Genomic DNA, 14,669 nt, shown 5'->3' with positions numbered 1-14,669 from the left:
GGACGATTATCTCTACACATTACGTTTCGCAGACGATCAGGTGGTGATAGCTCAAGATGAAGAGGATATCAGTTACATGGTAAGAAAACTAAAAGAGGAATACAAAAAGGTGGGACTAGAAATAAATATGAAGAAAACTGAATACTTAGCAATATCGGAAAAAGGCGTCAAAAATTTGGAAATAGAAGAACAAATAGAAATAAAAGGAACGAAGAATTTTAAATATCTGGGTTTTATAATGTCGAAAAACGAAATAACAGAAGCAGAAATAAAAAGTAGATTGGGACAAACAAGATCTTGCATCAGACAACTCCATAATGTAATCTGGAATAAGAACATCAAGGGAAAAACAAAAAAAAATGATATACCACAAAATAGTACGAAGCATCATGACATATGCAAAAGAAATTTGGGTCATAAACAAAAAAACCCAAAAGAGCATTCTGGCAACCGAAATGGAATACTGGAGAAGATGTGGTCTCACCAGAAGAGACAGAATAACAAATGAAGACATAAGGAGAAGAATGCAAGTGGAAAAAGATGCCCTGAAAAAAGAAGCGGAAATAGAAACGTTAAAAAATATTAATGGTGTGTGGTCGCTTTTTAAATTATTTTTTTTTAATACGTTTCTCACCGAAAACTAGTGATGAGCAAAACAAGACCAAGACCAGGCTAGTCTTGGTCTTGGTCTTGTTCTTGCAAGCTTGGTCTTGGTCTTGGTCTTGCAGCTAAAAGGCAGTCTTGGTCTTGGTCTTGCACTACCCGGTCTTGTTCTTGGTCTTGGTCTTGCTGTAAGAGTCTTGCTGGTCTTGCTTTTTTGGTAGTAATAATTTGAACCAAACAATTTCGAATAAAATGTACATTGAAATAAATAAAGATGTGAAGAATGAAACTATATTTTTTGCTTTAAAATTTTAACAGAATCTAGAATGTAGTTTCAAACGGATACCAATTTTAACATTATACATTCACCTAATGACCTAATTATTTCTCTCTACATAAAGAGATTAGAGTATATTTTTATAATGGTAATGTTTATCAGTAGGAAAAACCTGCATTTACAACCCTTGTTGCAATTACCGGCCTTCGGTTGTGTCACGCTGTGTTTTGCATGCTGTGGATACCTGCCGCCTGCCTTCAGACCACGTCTTGAGTCTGGATTACTGTTTATTGCCCCTGTATTTTAATAAAATGTTAAAGAAAAAGAGCTTCTTAAAGGTGCCACAAATGGTCGGGGACCTTCAATTCACGGATTTTACGAAAAGGGATAAACGGTTTATAGTTGTTAACAGATAATGATCTGCTCGTTTCATTCGAACACTGTAGTATTTATCCTACGAGGGTCAAATTTAAGAACATAAATTAAATTTTTTTAAGAGAATACAAAAATCAAATATTTTTTACTCTATTTAATCATTATTTAATATAATTAACTTTTTTTATAAACTAACTAAAACATACTTTTTAGTAAATACGTACATATTTACCATACCTATTTATAGACCTAATACTATAACATAATAACTAAACCTAATGGGGAGTTATAAACGCTTAATTCTGTAATTTGTTATCTTGCAGTTCTTTAATTTTATTTAAACTACATTGCTCTCGTAACACGAGGTATTCGCACTTTTTATTTTCACATATTTTTGGGTTGAATACCCATTATGACATTTAAAAAGTTGAAAATATTCGGATGTGGGTAGTAAAAACTAGAATTTAAAACACACTGAAATGATGCGCATGCATTTTAAGTGCGGCACATACTATTTGTACTACTGGCCCTTTCTGGGAAAAACCTAGATTCTTCCAAATAGTTTTCAACTATGAAATCAGTAAAATTCTTTACACGTTTGTCATCCGGGATTTTCACAAATAATTCAACTTCCAGCTTTCGTTGATTGTAAAAAATTAATCCAAAAAATAATTTTAAAAATTTCGCAGTATCGGAATTTTTGTCATTATATTCAGAAACTGAACCTAAGCTTTGGATTTTGCGATACCAAGCTTGACACATTACAATCTACAACCAGTTATTTTTTATTCAGGCCACAATGCTTTCACAGCATTGTGAATCCCTTTTCAAAATCTATTATGATATTTTTTGTATTAATTTTAACCTACATTTTTCCTCGATTATGCGAAAAGAATTGAAATAAGCGTCAGTATTTTTATTAGACAAAAAAGCGAAAACTACTGGTACATAAAAACCGTTTTTAATTACATTTTTTTTAATGGATTACCCTATCTATAATTACATTTTTTGTCTTACAAGTAATTTCAATTGTCCTTGAACTATCGCCGTTTGAAAACTTGCCTTCTGGACACTTTGAAGGTTGAGAAAATGCAAACCGTTTGACTTAATCAAAACGACTTAAAAATATAACCAAAATATTATGTATTTTAAAAATTCGATATTGTTTAAGGTTTCTTACAATGTCAGTATATATATTATTGAACTAAAAAAATAAAGTTAAATAATAAAAACCAATTTTTCTCAAAAAAGTGCAAGAGTCTTGCAGGTTGGTCTTGGTCTTGCGTGGTCTTGCAAGGTTCGGTCTTGGTCTTGGTATTGTTCTTGCAAGCTTGGTCTTGGTCTTGGTCTTGCAACCAAAAGGCGGTCTTGGTCTTGGTCTTGGTCTGGGTCTTGGTTTTGCTGCAAGACCAAGACCAAGACCGCAAGACCAAGACCAGTCTCGCTCATCAATATCGAAAACATACTTTTCTTTTTTCTTTTTCGAGTCTGGATCCGACTACAGTTTTTCTACCCAGTATCGGGCTACGTCTACACCCTTTGTATTTGCGAGCCATAAATCATTGAGGGTGCACTATGATGAGCAAAGTCTGCATATTCTCCAGTGCTCCACATTCTGTATCTTCCCACATTCATAAAGTGTGTCGTTATCTGACTTTATACCCCATTTAATGAGGTTTTGTTTTACAGGGGCAACGCTGGTGCGTACGCGGTTGAGCGTTCGCCAGGTTCTCCAGTCCAGGTTCATTCGATTAGGTTGTGGGTGTAGGGGGAACAGTTCTGGTGTTTCGATGCTGACGTTTCTCATAAACTGTTCTTTGATTTAAGCCGGCTGGTTCCTGGCCGTTCGTTAAACCCGTATACATAATTGGTGCCTTTTAGATATGGAGAGTACCTGAACTTCTCCACATATTGCGAGATGCACCTCTGGTCTTCTGACGATGCGAATCCGGTTGCCCGGTACGGTGGCGATAGAGGAATAGTGTTTCATGTTACATGTTTCATTTAATGTAGCGGTTAGTGGTGACTTGTTGGGCGTGTCTAGATCTACCCCACACGGGACAAGCAGGGACTTTAAGACCTATAGGTTTGCACCCCACATGCTCCTTGCAAGTTTTCGGAGAAGGTTGTTTCTCGTAGTAATCTTTTGTATTGTACCCTGACAGTTGAATTCATATTATGTTACTGACCGGTTTAGTATGACTCCAAGATATTTTGACCTATCAGTATGTTCCAAGTGTTGTCCCTCCCCTAGCGCACCTTTTGTGTGATAATACTGTGCTTATTAGGGCAAAACCAAACGGACCACGCTGCAGCGCTACGCTGTGGATCCACAAAAGTAGTTTTCGATGATTTACTGTGGGTTCTTATGTAGAGTGGCTGGCACAGTCGCTCGTCTGGGGTGTAACCTATTCTACGCCGTTTTTACCGGACCATGAGCTTTAAATTTTAATTGTGACATCGGTTTGCTCCATCTTCTGAAATATTTTAAAGGTTGTGATATTACAGTTTTTTGAGGAAAAAGATGTAGTCCAAGTAATGAAGCTTCAAATAGGACAAAACATCGCAATTTTTGCAGAATGAATCGAATTGCTTGAAAATTTGAGAAGTAGTGAATAGTCCAAGGATCAAAATCTATATGATGCTGAGAGGCGCTTTTACCATGGGGGTGGTTGCCACCCCATCTTGGAGGTGGAAATTTTTATTATATTTTGACCGCAAAAGTTGGTAAAAACATTCATTCTAAGCAAAAAACGTTCTATACATTTCTTTGATAAAATTAATAGTTTTCAATTTATTTGCTATCGAAAGTGTTAGTTTTATATCGAAAAAATCAATGTTTTTAATAGGTTTTCTGCTAATAATTCAAAAAGTTTTTATCAAAACAACTTTACTTAACAAAAATGTACATTTTAAAAAAATAAACAAAACCGTTTTTTAATTTTCTTTAAGACCAATAGTAATCGAGCTATACTTTATTATATGTTAGCTCTTCTTCGTCAAATGCTAAATATTGTAGTTTCAAAGTCAAAAGACGGGAAAACTATGCATTTTTCGAGGATAACTTGTTAAAACTAATTTAAAGTATTTAAAAATATCTATCTCCAGAAATAAAAAAAAGTCTCTAGCTCAAAAATTAAGTGATTTATAATGAAAAGAATGTCAGTCCCTATTTTTTTCAGCGAAAAAGTGATCGGAAGCCACCTCCTAATCACCACCCTAATTAAAATTATTCATTGACCTTATTTGGACTTCTTTATTTATGTATTATTAATAGGTTCTAGAAGTTTGATCGGCATAAAATGATTAGGTTTTAAAAAAATGGAGTTAAAAGCGAATAACAAATTTTTGTAGTTTGGAAAAAGTGGACTTTTCTTCAGAATAGAAAGATTAGCATCAGAGATACTAAAAAATGTTTAAATATGAAATTGTAGCTTGTTTAATTTCCAAGAGCCTGGTTTGCAAAAATTTTTTTCTACGGCAAAAATTGAGTGAGCTATTGACAATTAAATCTTGTAATAACATGCAAAAACCACCTTTACCAACCCTTTCAAAGTCATCTCTTTTGTGACTGAGGATTTTAAAAAGATTTATTATTAATAGGTTTATAGATCTTGTAAAAACCTACAAAATTATTTTTTACCAAACGTTCTAAGACGTTTCTAAGACGTTCTAAAACATTTTCGGTTAAAAAATCAATATATTTTTTTGAAAGAAAAAGGAGAAATCCAATTGGAAGCATAATAATGTAAGTTAGCGGTGTTTTTAGTCATTGGCCTTATTAATTCTTCTTTATTTATGTATTATTAATAAATTCTAGAAGTTTGGCTGGCTTACAATGATTAGTTTTAAAATAACTGGAGTTTTTGTAGTTTGGTAAAAAATGCCATTTTCTTCAGAATAGAAAGATTAGCATCAGAAATACGAAAAAATGTTTAAATATGAAATTGTAGGTATTTTAATTCCCAAGAACTTGGTTTGAAAAAAATTTTTCTACGTCAAAAATTGAGTGAACCGTAAATGAGTATTATCGAAAAACATTGATTTTGTCGATATAAAACTAACGCTTTCGATAGCGAATAAATCAAAAACTATTAACTTTATCAAAAAAATGTATAGAACATTTTTTGCTTAGAATGAACGTTTTTATCAACTTTTGTAGTCAAAATATAATAAAAAATTTCCACCCCCGAGATGGGGTGGCAACCATCCCCATAGTAAAAGCGCCATTCGGCATCATATAGATTTTAATCCCTGGACTATCCACTACTTATTCTCAAATGTTCAAGCAAATCGATCCATTCTGTAACAATTGCGAGGTGAAAAGCTTCGGTTCCTGGACTAATGATGCATCGTGCATTTTGTTGGTGAGATAAACACAAAAATGAAACTTTTTGAGACTTTTGAACGGGATGTACGATATTATATATCTAACAAAAAAAATGTACCGCTCTGTATGAGTTTTCATTAAGCCATAAGATTCTACAGGTTCTAATAATCGTCTAACCAATTTTCCTAATTAGCATATAGATTAAAAATATCCGATTATATTATTTTCCTTGTAGTCGACCACAATCCAGTTGAGGTAATGAAATATTTATCAGGTAAAACAAAACAATAGTTTGACTCAGAGGCTTCCATTTACATTTTACGTTCATCTCTGTTTCCTATAAAAAGAGCGACACGGTTTGTTTTTCAAGTAATTTGCAAGGTTTTATCGACGAACATGAACGGGAAATTCTTCTTCTGTTTTCTTCTGAATCTTTTCGTGGCAGGGGTGATTTCCCACAAGTTTACTATACGTAAGTTGATTTATTATACATTATGTGCATTATCAAATATACCGGGTGCGCCAAACCTCTGGTTTTCTTTGATTACGGCTAAATTATGAGATATACAAAAAATGTTTTTAACAAAATTAATGTATATCGAAGCCGTCTATAATTTAAAATTATTTTCGATTATACAAGGTGAGTCAGAACGACGGTACGAACCAAAATTTGGTTTTTTTAAATGGAAACCCTATATATATTAAATTATTTTTGAATATTTTTTTAAAAATATTAAGAATTTATATAAGGTATTATAGGCCTAAAGTTTACAATTTTCGAAATATTTACTTTTATTGAAAAAAATGGTAATATTCAAAAGGCTGTAAATTAGGCTTTCAAGGTATTAAAAATTTAAATGACATTGTCAAAGTTTTTTTAGTATACTGTTATTTTTAAATAAATTAACATATAGCCATAAAATATACAGTGTGATCACTATTTGCAAATACAAAATTTTCTCATTTTTTTTTTAAATGGGATACCATGTATATTAGTATTGCTTTTTGTAGTAAACATTACAACCTTTCTTTTGGTATAAGGTTGTATGTAACTAGCATGTTTCGTTTTGTAGATATTTAAAAAAAAACTATAAATTTTAGGTTTTTGCGGATTTTTTATTAAAAAATTTTTTTGCAAAAAAAATAATTATAATCTGATTTTAGAAACATACATCAAAATATCAAATATGAAAATAGAAACGTAATTAAAGATTAAAATAAATCGTAGGTATACTAGTACAATTCAATTGAATTTAATAACTTAAAATTATTTTACAAAAAATATTTTACCATACTAATGAATGCATAAATTAGTTACTATAACTTAGTTATAAATTAAATAAACAACCAAATTTGATATCTACTTTTCTACCACACACTTTCCTATACCAAATTAATTGTTAGTTATATTGTATTTACGAGTAAGATCAGTTAAACTTATAATTTACCTTTTAAATTTACTTACATCTTGAGAATATAATTATTATAAAGTATGCTTTGAAACAAATTAATGTTAAATGATGTATCAGCCAATTATTTATTAAAACCATGAGAAATTATTACCAGCTTTTGTGAGACGACTACATAGATACTATTTACTTCATAATATACTTCTATAAAGTTCATTTGTTTCAAAGCATACTTTATACGTTCTCATGATGTAGGTAAATTAAAAAGTTTAAAAGTTTAAAAAGTTTAAAATTATTAGTAAGTTTAAAAGTTTAAAAAATTAACTGATCTTACTCTTAAATACAATTTAACTAACAAAATTGGGTACAATAAAGTTACTAGGGTAGAAAAGTTTCTAGGGTAGATTTTAAAATTGGTTGTTTAATTTAATAATTAATTTTTCCACATTAATTACTTATTAGTATGGTAAAAGATTGTTTGTAACATAATTTTAAAGTTATTAAATTCAATTAAGTTGCACTTGCATACCTTTTATTTTAATCTTAAATTACGTTTTTATTTTTATCTTTGATATTTTAGTGTTTGTCTCTAAAATCAGATTATATTTTTTTGCAAAAAAATTTAATTAAAACTATCACCGATATAAAATATCCACCAAACGTAAAATCTATAGTTCTTTTTTAAATATTTACAAAACCAAACATGCTATGTATTACATACAACCTTATACCAGAAGAAAGGTTGTAATATTACCATTTTTTTCAATAAAAATGTAAATATTTCGAAAATTATTAACTTTAGGCCTATAAGACCTTATAAAAAAATTTTTCATATTTTCAAAAACTATATTCAAAAATGATTTAACATAGTATAGGGTGTTCCATCTAAAAAAATATAACTTTGGTTCATACCGTCGTTCTGACTCACCCTGTATAATCGAAAATAATTTTAAATTATAGACGGTTTTGACATACATTAGTTTTGTAAAAAACATTTTTTTGTATATCCCATAGTTTAGCCGTAATCAAAGAAAACCAGAGGTTTGGTGCACCCTGTATATACACTGCACGTTCAGAGAAACGGACACCCTATGAAATGGGTCAGTTTTGATGTCTCGAATTTCCTACAATGTTGTCCGATTTAAGTGAGTTTTTTAATATTTTATAGCCTTATTCTTTAACAATATCCCTGTAATAATATTCACCACACTCTGTGGAATATTCTAGCATTTATAAAATACTGAAATTAAAACCCAACTATAGCCTCAGGTTTTCTTAACATTCTGTTTTTTTATTCATTCGCTTATGACGGATAATAAAAAAGTTAGATACCTACTTTAACAACTAGCAATGCTTCACCAATACAGGGTGTTTCTAAATAAGTGCGACAAACTTTAAGGGGTAATTCTGAGTGAAAAAATAATGACCGTTTGCTTTAAAAACATATATCCACAAATGCTTCGTTTCCGAGATAGGGGATGTTGAATGTTTTCTTACAAACTGATAATTTATGTATTGCTCTAAAACCGGTTGAGATAGGCAAATGAAATTTGGTAGGTTTTAAGAGATAGGTATTGCGCATTTTTTGACATACAATTAAGAATTTTATATTCACTATTGGCGTGCATACGGATCATATCACCTTGTGGTTGTGGACAATAGTTTGACTGAGAGGCTTTCATTTACATTTTAAGTTCATTTCTGTTAAAAAAAAAAAAAAAAATAAAAAGAGCGACACAGTTTGCTTTTCAAGTAATTTGCAAGGTTTTTTCGGTTGTTTTCTCCTGGATTTTTTCTTGGCAGGGGTGATTTCACATAAGTTCAGTATACGTAAGTTGATTTATTATACATTTGTGCATAATTATATATATAAGAATTTTCGATATTGTGAAATATAAAGTTACTTTACTTTTCAACGAAATTAATATTTTTTGACATACCTCGTATACTATTGATAAAATTTAATATCTGATGATTGTATTTTAGATTTTAGAACATGCAGAACTTTTTATAAAAAATAATTTTTTTTCGTAAGATTAATAATAAAAAAGTTTTCCATAATATGTAAAAAATCATATTATTATGGTTCCAACTTAGGGGGACATATTGTATATAGAATAGAATAGAATAGAAATATGCTTTATTGTCACTGAAAATACAAATTTTATGGATAAAGCTTAATTAAAGTCAGAAAAAAATAAATAAATAACATCTAACAATAACAATAATAAATACAATTTTCTGAAATTTGATAAATCGTCAATATAAAAAATATATACATAAATACAAAATATAAGTTAATAAAGTAAAGAAAAAAAAACAAAATCGATATATTGCAACAATTTATAGAAATTGCAAAGTGAATATACAACAAAGTAAACTATTTATAGACATAGGAACTAATAAGTTTAAGCTGCTGCATGTGACACCCAAATATAGATAAGTTTGGTTATTTGTACATTACTGTAATTTCTTAGTTAGTCATTAAGAATCTCTTCTACTGAATAATATGGTCTTTTAGATAGATGAGCTTTTGTCATTTTACGGAACTTGGGGAAAGATGTTGCAGATTTGAGTTGTAAAGGAAGATAGTTGTATAGTTTTTTTGCGGAATATAATATAGATTTCTTTACTAACTCAGAGGACGGGATCGGTAAATAGACATCAAAATTTGAATTTCTGGTGGAGTAGTCATGACGAGGCCTTGCTGCAAAGACATGCATGTGTTTACGAATTAAGCAAACAGTTTCTAAAATATATAAAAATGTAAGGGTTAAAATGCCGTGATCTTTGAAGTAACTTCTACAATGTGTTGTTCTTCTGAGGCCAAACAGATACCTTATTGCTGTTTTTTGTAATTTAAAAATAACATCTAACTGGGCAGCTGTACTAGAACCCCAAAAAGGAAGACCATATCGAAGATGAGACTCGAACAAAGAAAAATATGTTAGTTTAGAAGATGATAAATTGAGTTCTTTCGAAACAGATCTTATAGCATAGCAGGCTGAGGCGCAAATCGATATGAAGGGACCATTTGAGGTTGCTGTCTAAAAAAATACCAAGAAATTTTACAGAATCAACGGTAGAGATCTGGCTGTTATTAACAAGCAGGGGTTGAAGAGCACTTTTATAGGATAATGCTACTGTCTTATCCACGTTAAAAGAGAGTAAATTAGAGTCAGACCAGGCTTTTATCGTAAGCAAATCAGAAGTTATAGTTGCATGAAGAGATGCAATAGTTGAGTTGCTCCAAGTGATACTGGTATCATCAGCAAAAAGAAAAATTTTTCCATCGATTTTTAAGTTAGTGATGTCATTTATAAAGATAAGGAACAGTAGAGGACCCAATACTGAACCTTGTGGTACTCCACATACAATGTTTTTGAGACTAGAGTCAGTATCATTTGCTCTAACTAGTTGTTTCCTATTATTCAAGTAAGATTGGAACCAATTCAAAGAAATACCTCGACTCCCATAGAAATTTAGTTTTTTAATCAAAATGTCGTGATTTACACAATCAAAATCTTTGGCATAGTCACAGAAAACAGTGGCAGTATAAAGATTATTGTTTAGTGCTTGGTAAACCTCATGAAGCACAGAAAACAAGGCATCCGTGGTACATTTATTAGTTAAAAAGCCGAACTGATTTTGTGATAAGATGTTGTTATCAATGAGAAAGGACATAAGACAGGGTTTTTAAGAGTCTCTCAATAATTTTTGAAAGTACCGGTAGTAAGGCAATAGGTCTATAGTTGCAAGCATTAGATTTTTCACCACCCTTATGAAGGGGAATAATAATGGCTATCTTTAGGCACTCTGGGAATTTGCCTCTTTCAAAGGAATCATTAATTAGTGAGACGAGGATTTCCAACACATTTTCTGTGAGATTTGAGAAGATTTTTATGGATAGTCCATCAGTACTACAGGATGATTTGCTTTTGATACTATTGATAGTTTGGATCAGTTCAGATATATCGATTGGTCTTAAAAAGAATGAATTCGAGAACACTCCTGAATTGGGGAGATAGGAAATGGGATCTTTTTGTGGCAAAATAGTAGAAGTTATATTTTTACTCACATTAACGAGTATATATATGTACAATATGTCCCCCATATGTAAAAAACCATATTATGGTACCAACTTAGGGGACATATTATGGTTCGAACCATAATATGTTTTTTTACATATTATGGGAAACCTTTTTATTATTAATCTTTCGAAAAAAATTATTCTTCATAAAAAGTTCTGCATATTCTAAAAACAATCATCAGATATAAAATTTTATTAATAGTATACGAGGTAGGTATGTCAAAAAATATAAATTTCGCTCAAAAGACCTTATTTTGCTCAGAATGACCCAAAGAATCTAAAAAATTGTCCAAAGTGAAAATATTGATTCTTTGAATTTGTTTAAAAAAAACTGTTTAAACTAAACAAGGACCTATTTTTGAGTAAGTTTTTGCAAAAAAGAACTAATCGAAATAATTTACCTAACGGGGGCGACGATACATCCTGGACTATTATAAATCAAAAGTACCTAACCATAATTTTGTAGAAAGGTTTTGCAATGTAAAAAATTTTTGTTCACTTTTTTTTATGCATGTTGATAATCTAACTCCTAAACTTGTGGTATGCGTAGAATTACCACTTGTTCATTAATCCAGGGCGCATCTGTTTTGAGATGGACGTTGAGAGGTGACTCAAATTTTTTTGCAGAAATTGCTTGAAAATAACTCAAATAATAATATTTGAGTTATCCTCCCACTCAAAATGGTCCGGAACATTGTTTAAATTATCAAAATGTCAAAATATGAAGGAAAAATTCGATTTTTTATTGGTTTTTTGATTATTACTTTAAAACTATTCATTTCTGAGAAAAGTTGTACTGACATAACAAAAGCGTAATTAAATTTACTACAATATAGAATTGGTTAAGAATTTAAAAAATAGTCACCCTTGTTGTAAAATAGCAATAATTGCGAAAAAAAAAACATACAAAAACAAGTATTCGCATTTTACGTTTTTCAACCATTTATGCTACACTTAGGACCTTCATATTTTACCCAGAAAAACTTTATGATATAGTAAAACACTGTAAATTTCATTAAGATCGGTTTAATAGATTTTTCAAAATAAATTTTGCAATCCAGCTTTCGCAAAAAAAATCATTTTTTTTAAATGTTGCAGGACTGAAAATAAAGCAGATAGAAAGTTGAATTTTTTTTGCTTATAGAAGTGTACTGTACCTTTCATTTGCAATTTGCAAAATTAAAATCGAATAATTACCACGGCCGGCGTCAGGAAATTTTTTAAATAAACATTAATTTTTGGTGCTACGCGCAGGACAGAGGTGTTCGATTCACACTAAATTGATTTCCACTAAAATTTTTTCCAATCTTTATCTAATATATTATTTTCTTACTCTATATTTTGTTGTATTTTAATATTTTAATTCCACAAAAATCAAACTAATTTTATTATTGTTTGTGAAATATTGTTTAAACAATTGCATATGTTTAAAAATAATAAATTTTTATTCTTTAAGTTAAAATATATGAACAAAGAAAGTTTTTGCTGAAAAAAGTGTTATTTCAAAGGATAAAGTATGTGTTTTTATTTTGCAAAAAACAAATTTATTAATTTACATCGAAATGTAATAAAAATTAAAATGTATCAATCATTACCAAAGGTCATTGGAATGCCCAATCAGAGCAAACTATCCGCTGTCCTGCGCGTATCACAATAATTAATGTTTATTTAAAAAAATTCCTGACGCCGTGGTAGTTAATCTATTTTAATTTTGCAAATTGCAAATGAAAGGTACAGTACACTTCTATAAACAAAAAAAAATTTCAACTTTCAACTATCTGCTTTATTTTTAGTCATGTAACATTTTGAAAAAATGAATTTTTTTTGCGAAAGCTGGATTGCAAAATTTATATTGCAAAATCTATTAAACCGATCTTAATAAAATTTACAGTATTATTTAACTGTATCATAAAGTTTTTCTGGGTTAAATATGAAGGTCCTAAGTGTAACACAAATGGTTGAAAAACGTAAAATGCGAATACTTGTTTTTGTATGTTTTTTCGCAATTATTGCTATTTTGCAAAAAGGGTGACTATTTTCTAAATTTTTAATCAATTCTATATTATAGGAAATTTAATTATGCGACTTTTATCTCAGTACAACTTTTCTTTGAAATGAATACTTTTAAAGTTATAATCAAAAAACGAAGAGAAAAATCGAACTTTCCCTTCATTTTTTGACATTTTGATTATTTAAACAATGTTCCGGACCATTTTGAGAGGGAGGATAACTCATATATTATTATTTGAGTTATTTTCAAGCAATTTCTGCAAAAAAAATTGAGTCACCTCTCAACTTCCTAATGTACTAATATTTTTACAGATGCGCCCTGGTCTACATGTTTTTCTGGCTGTATTGCAAAAAAGGTCTTATCTCTTGGTGAAACAAATAGAATAACTTTTAAAATAATTGAGGGAAAGATGGGATGAAAGTTTGTTACAGAAAATACACACCCTTGGGGGCCATAACAAATACTTAGGTTAATTTTGACAATAGTTACAGTCGGAAAAATGAAAGAATACCCATGAACGATCACATCAATCACTTATTTTGTTTTTGCTGTCTTTTTCTATAAATAACAACCATTTGTTATAGAAAGAGATAGCAAATACAAAATAAGTGATTGATGTGATCGTTCATGGGTATTCTTTCATTTTTACTAGTGTATAAACAATTACATGAACGATTTTGCTTTATTTTGCAGTTTTCAAAGAGACAAATTAATTTTAAAACTTTTTGCGATCGTTATTTTAAAGTTTTTTTATGTTTTAAAAAGATAAAGTTTTGTAATTATTTTACCTCAAATATCTATAGGCCTGAATCCCGCGTACCCAAAAAGTTGATTAATAACCAGCTGAAAATTTGTTAATAGCTTAAGGGTGTCTAGTCGGACAATTTTTATCGGACAATATGTGTCGGACAAACATTTTTTCATATATTATATAAAGTTTGCAATTGAATAAACGTAAAAACAACCTGCTTGTTTTCACAAACATAAACTTTTGAGGATGACACGTTCCACAATTAAAATCATGTTCCTCACTTAAAACTTCTCCTGTTCCAGTGTTCCTGTACTTCAAAGTTTGTCCGACTAGACACCGTTAAGCTATTAACAAATTTTCAGCTTGCTATTAATCAACTACGGGGGATCCAGGCCTATATAAGTTAGATTAAACTACAGCGAATTCATAAATCCTTTACCATTTGTTAAAATAATTACTTAGTAGTTATGAATTATGTTATATCCTGTGATGGCACCTTTGTTGCGTCATTATAATATAAATTAACGTGTGATTAATTGTATATGCGTTAAAGGAGTCAACCATAATAATAAATTTGGTTTAGTGATGTCACTTTTTCAATCTCATATCCAAAGATATTGTGTAACGAACAAACAATTAAAGTGACTTATTCATATTAACTATTTTTAATGGGAAATACGCCACAAATTTACTAAAAAAATGATTTTATTAGCGTTTTGGCGTCCAAATCGGATGCCGTTGTCAAAATACAAACATTATTAATGATTAATAATACTTATTCGTGTTTCTGTATACTAATAGACTAAGAGCCGCTATAGGTGAA

The 14,669-nt window shown here is 30.2% G+C and overlaps 1 protein-coding gene across 3 annotated transcripts in view; it reads left to right on the top strand.

The window, feature by feature from the left end:
• Positions 1–14,669, top strand: part of LOC114332812 (protein takeout) — a 63,547-nt gene that overhangs the window by 19,706 nt on the left and 29,172 nt on the right. The window contains exon 1 of one of the 3 annotated variants that reach the window (XM_050657429.1): positions 5,825–6,057. The exons of the other annotated variants lie outside the window; for them this stretch is intronic. Within the exon in view, the coding sequence (XP_050513386.1) occupies positions 5,982–6,057 (76 nt within the window). The 5' untranslated portion in view covers positions 5,825–5,981. Of the gene's footprint in view, positions 1–5,824; positions 6,058–14,669 lie in introns of those variants that run through there. 3 annotated transcript variants of the gene reach the window in all.

This window comes from Diabrotica virgifera, chromosome 8 (assembly GCF_917563875.1).
Source record: "Diabrotica virgifera virgifera chromosome 8, PGI_DIABVI_V3a".
Taxonomy (NCBI): domain Eukaryota; kingdom Metazoa; phylum Arthropoda; class Insecta; order Coleoptera; family Chrysomelidae; genus Diabrotica; species Diabrotica virgifera.
Note: the sequence above shows the minus strand (reverse complement) of the source record. Positions and strands in the feature narration are given on the sequence as shown.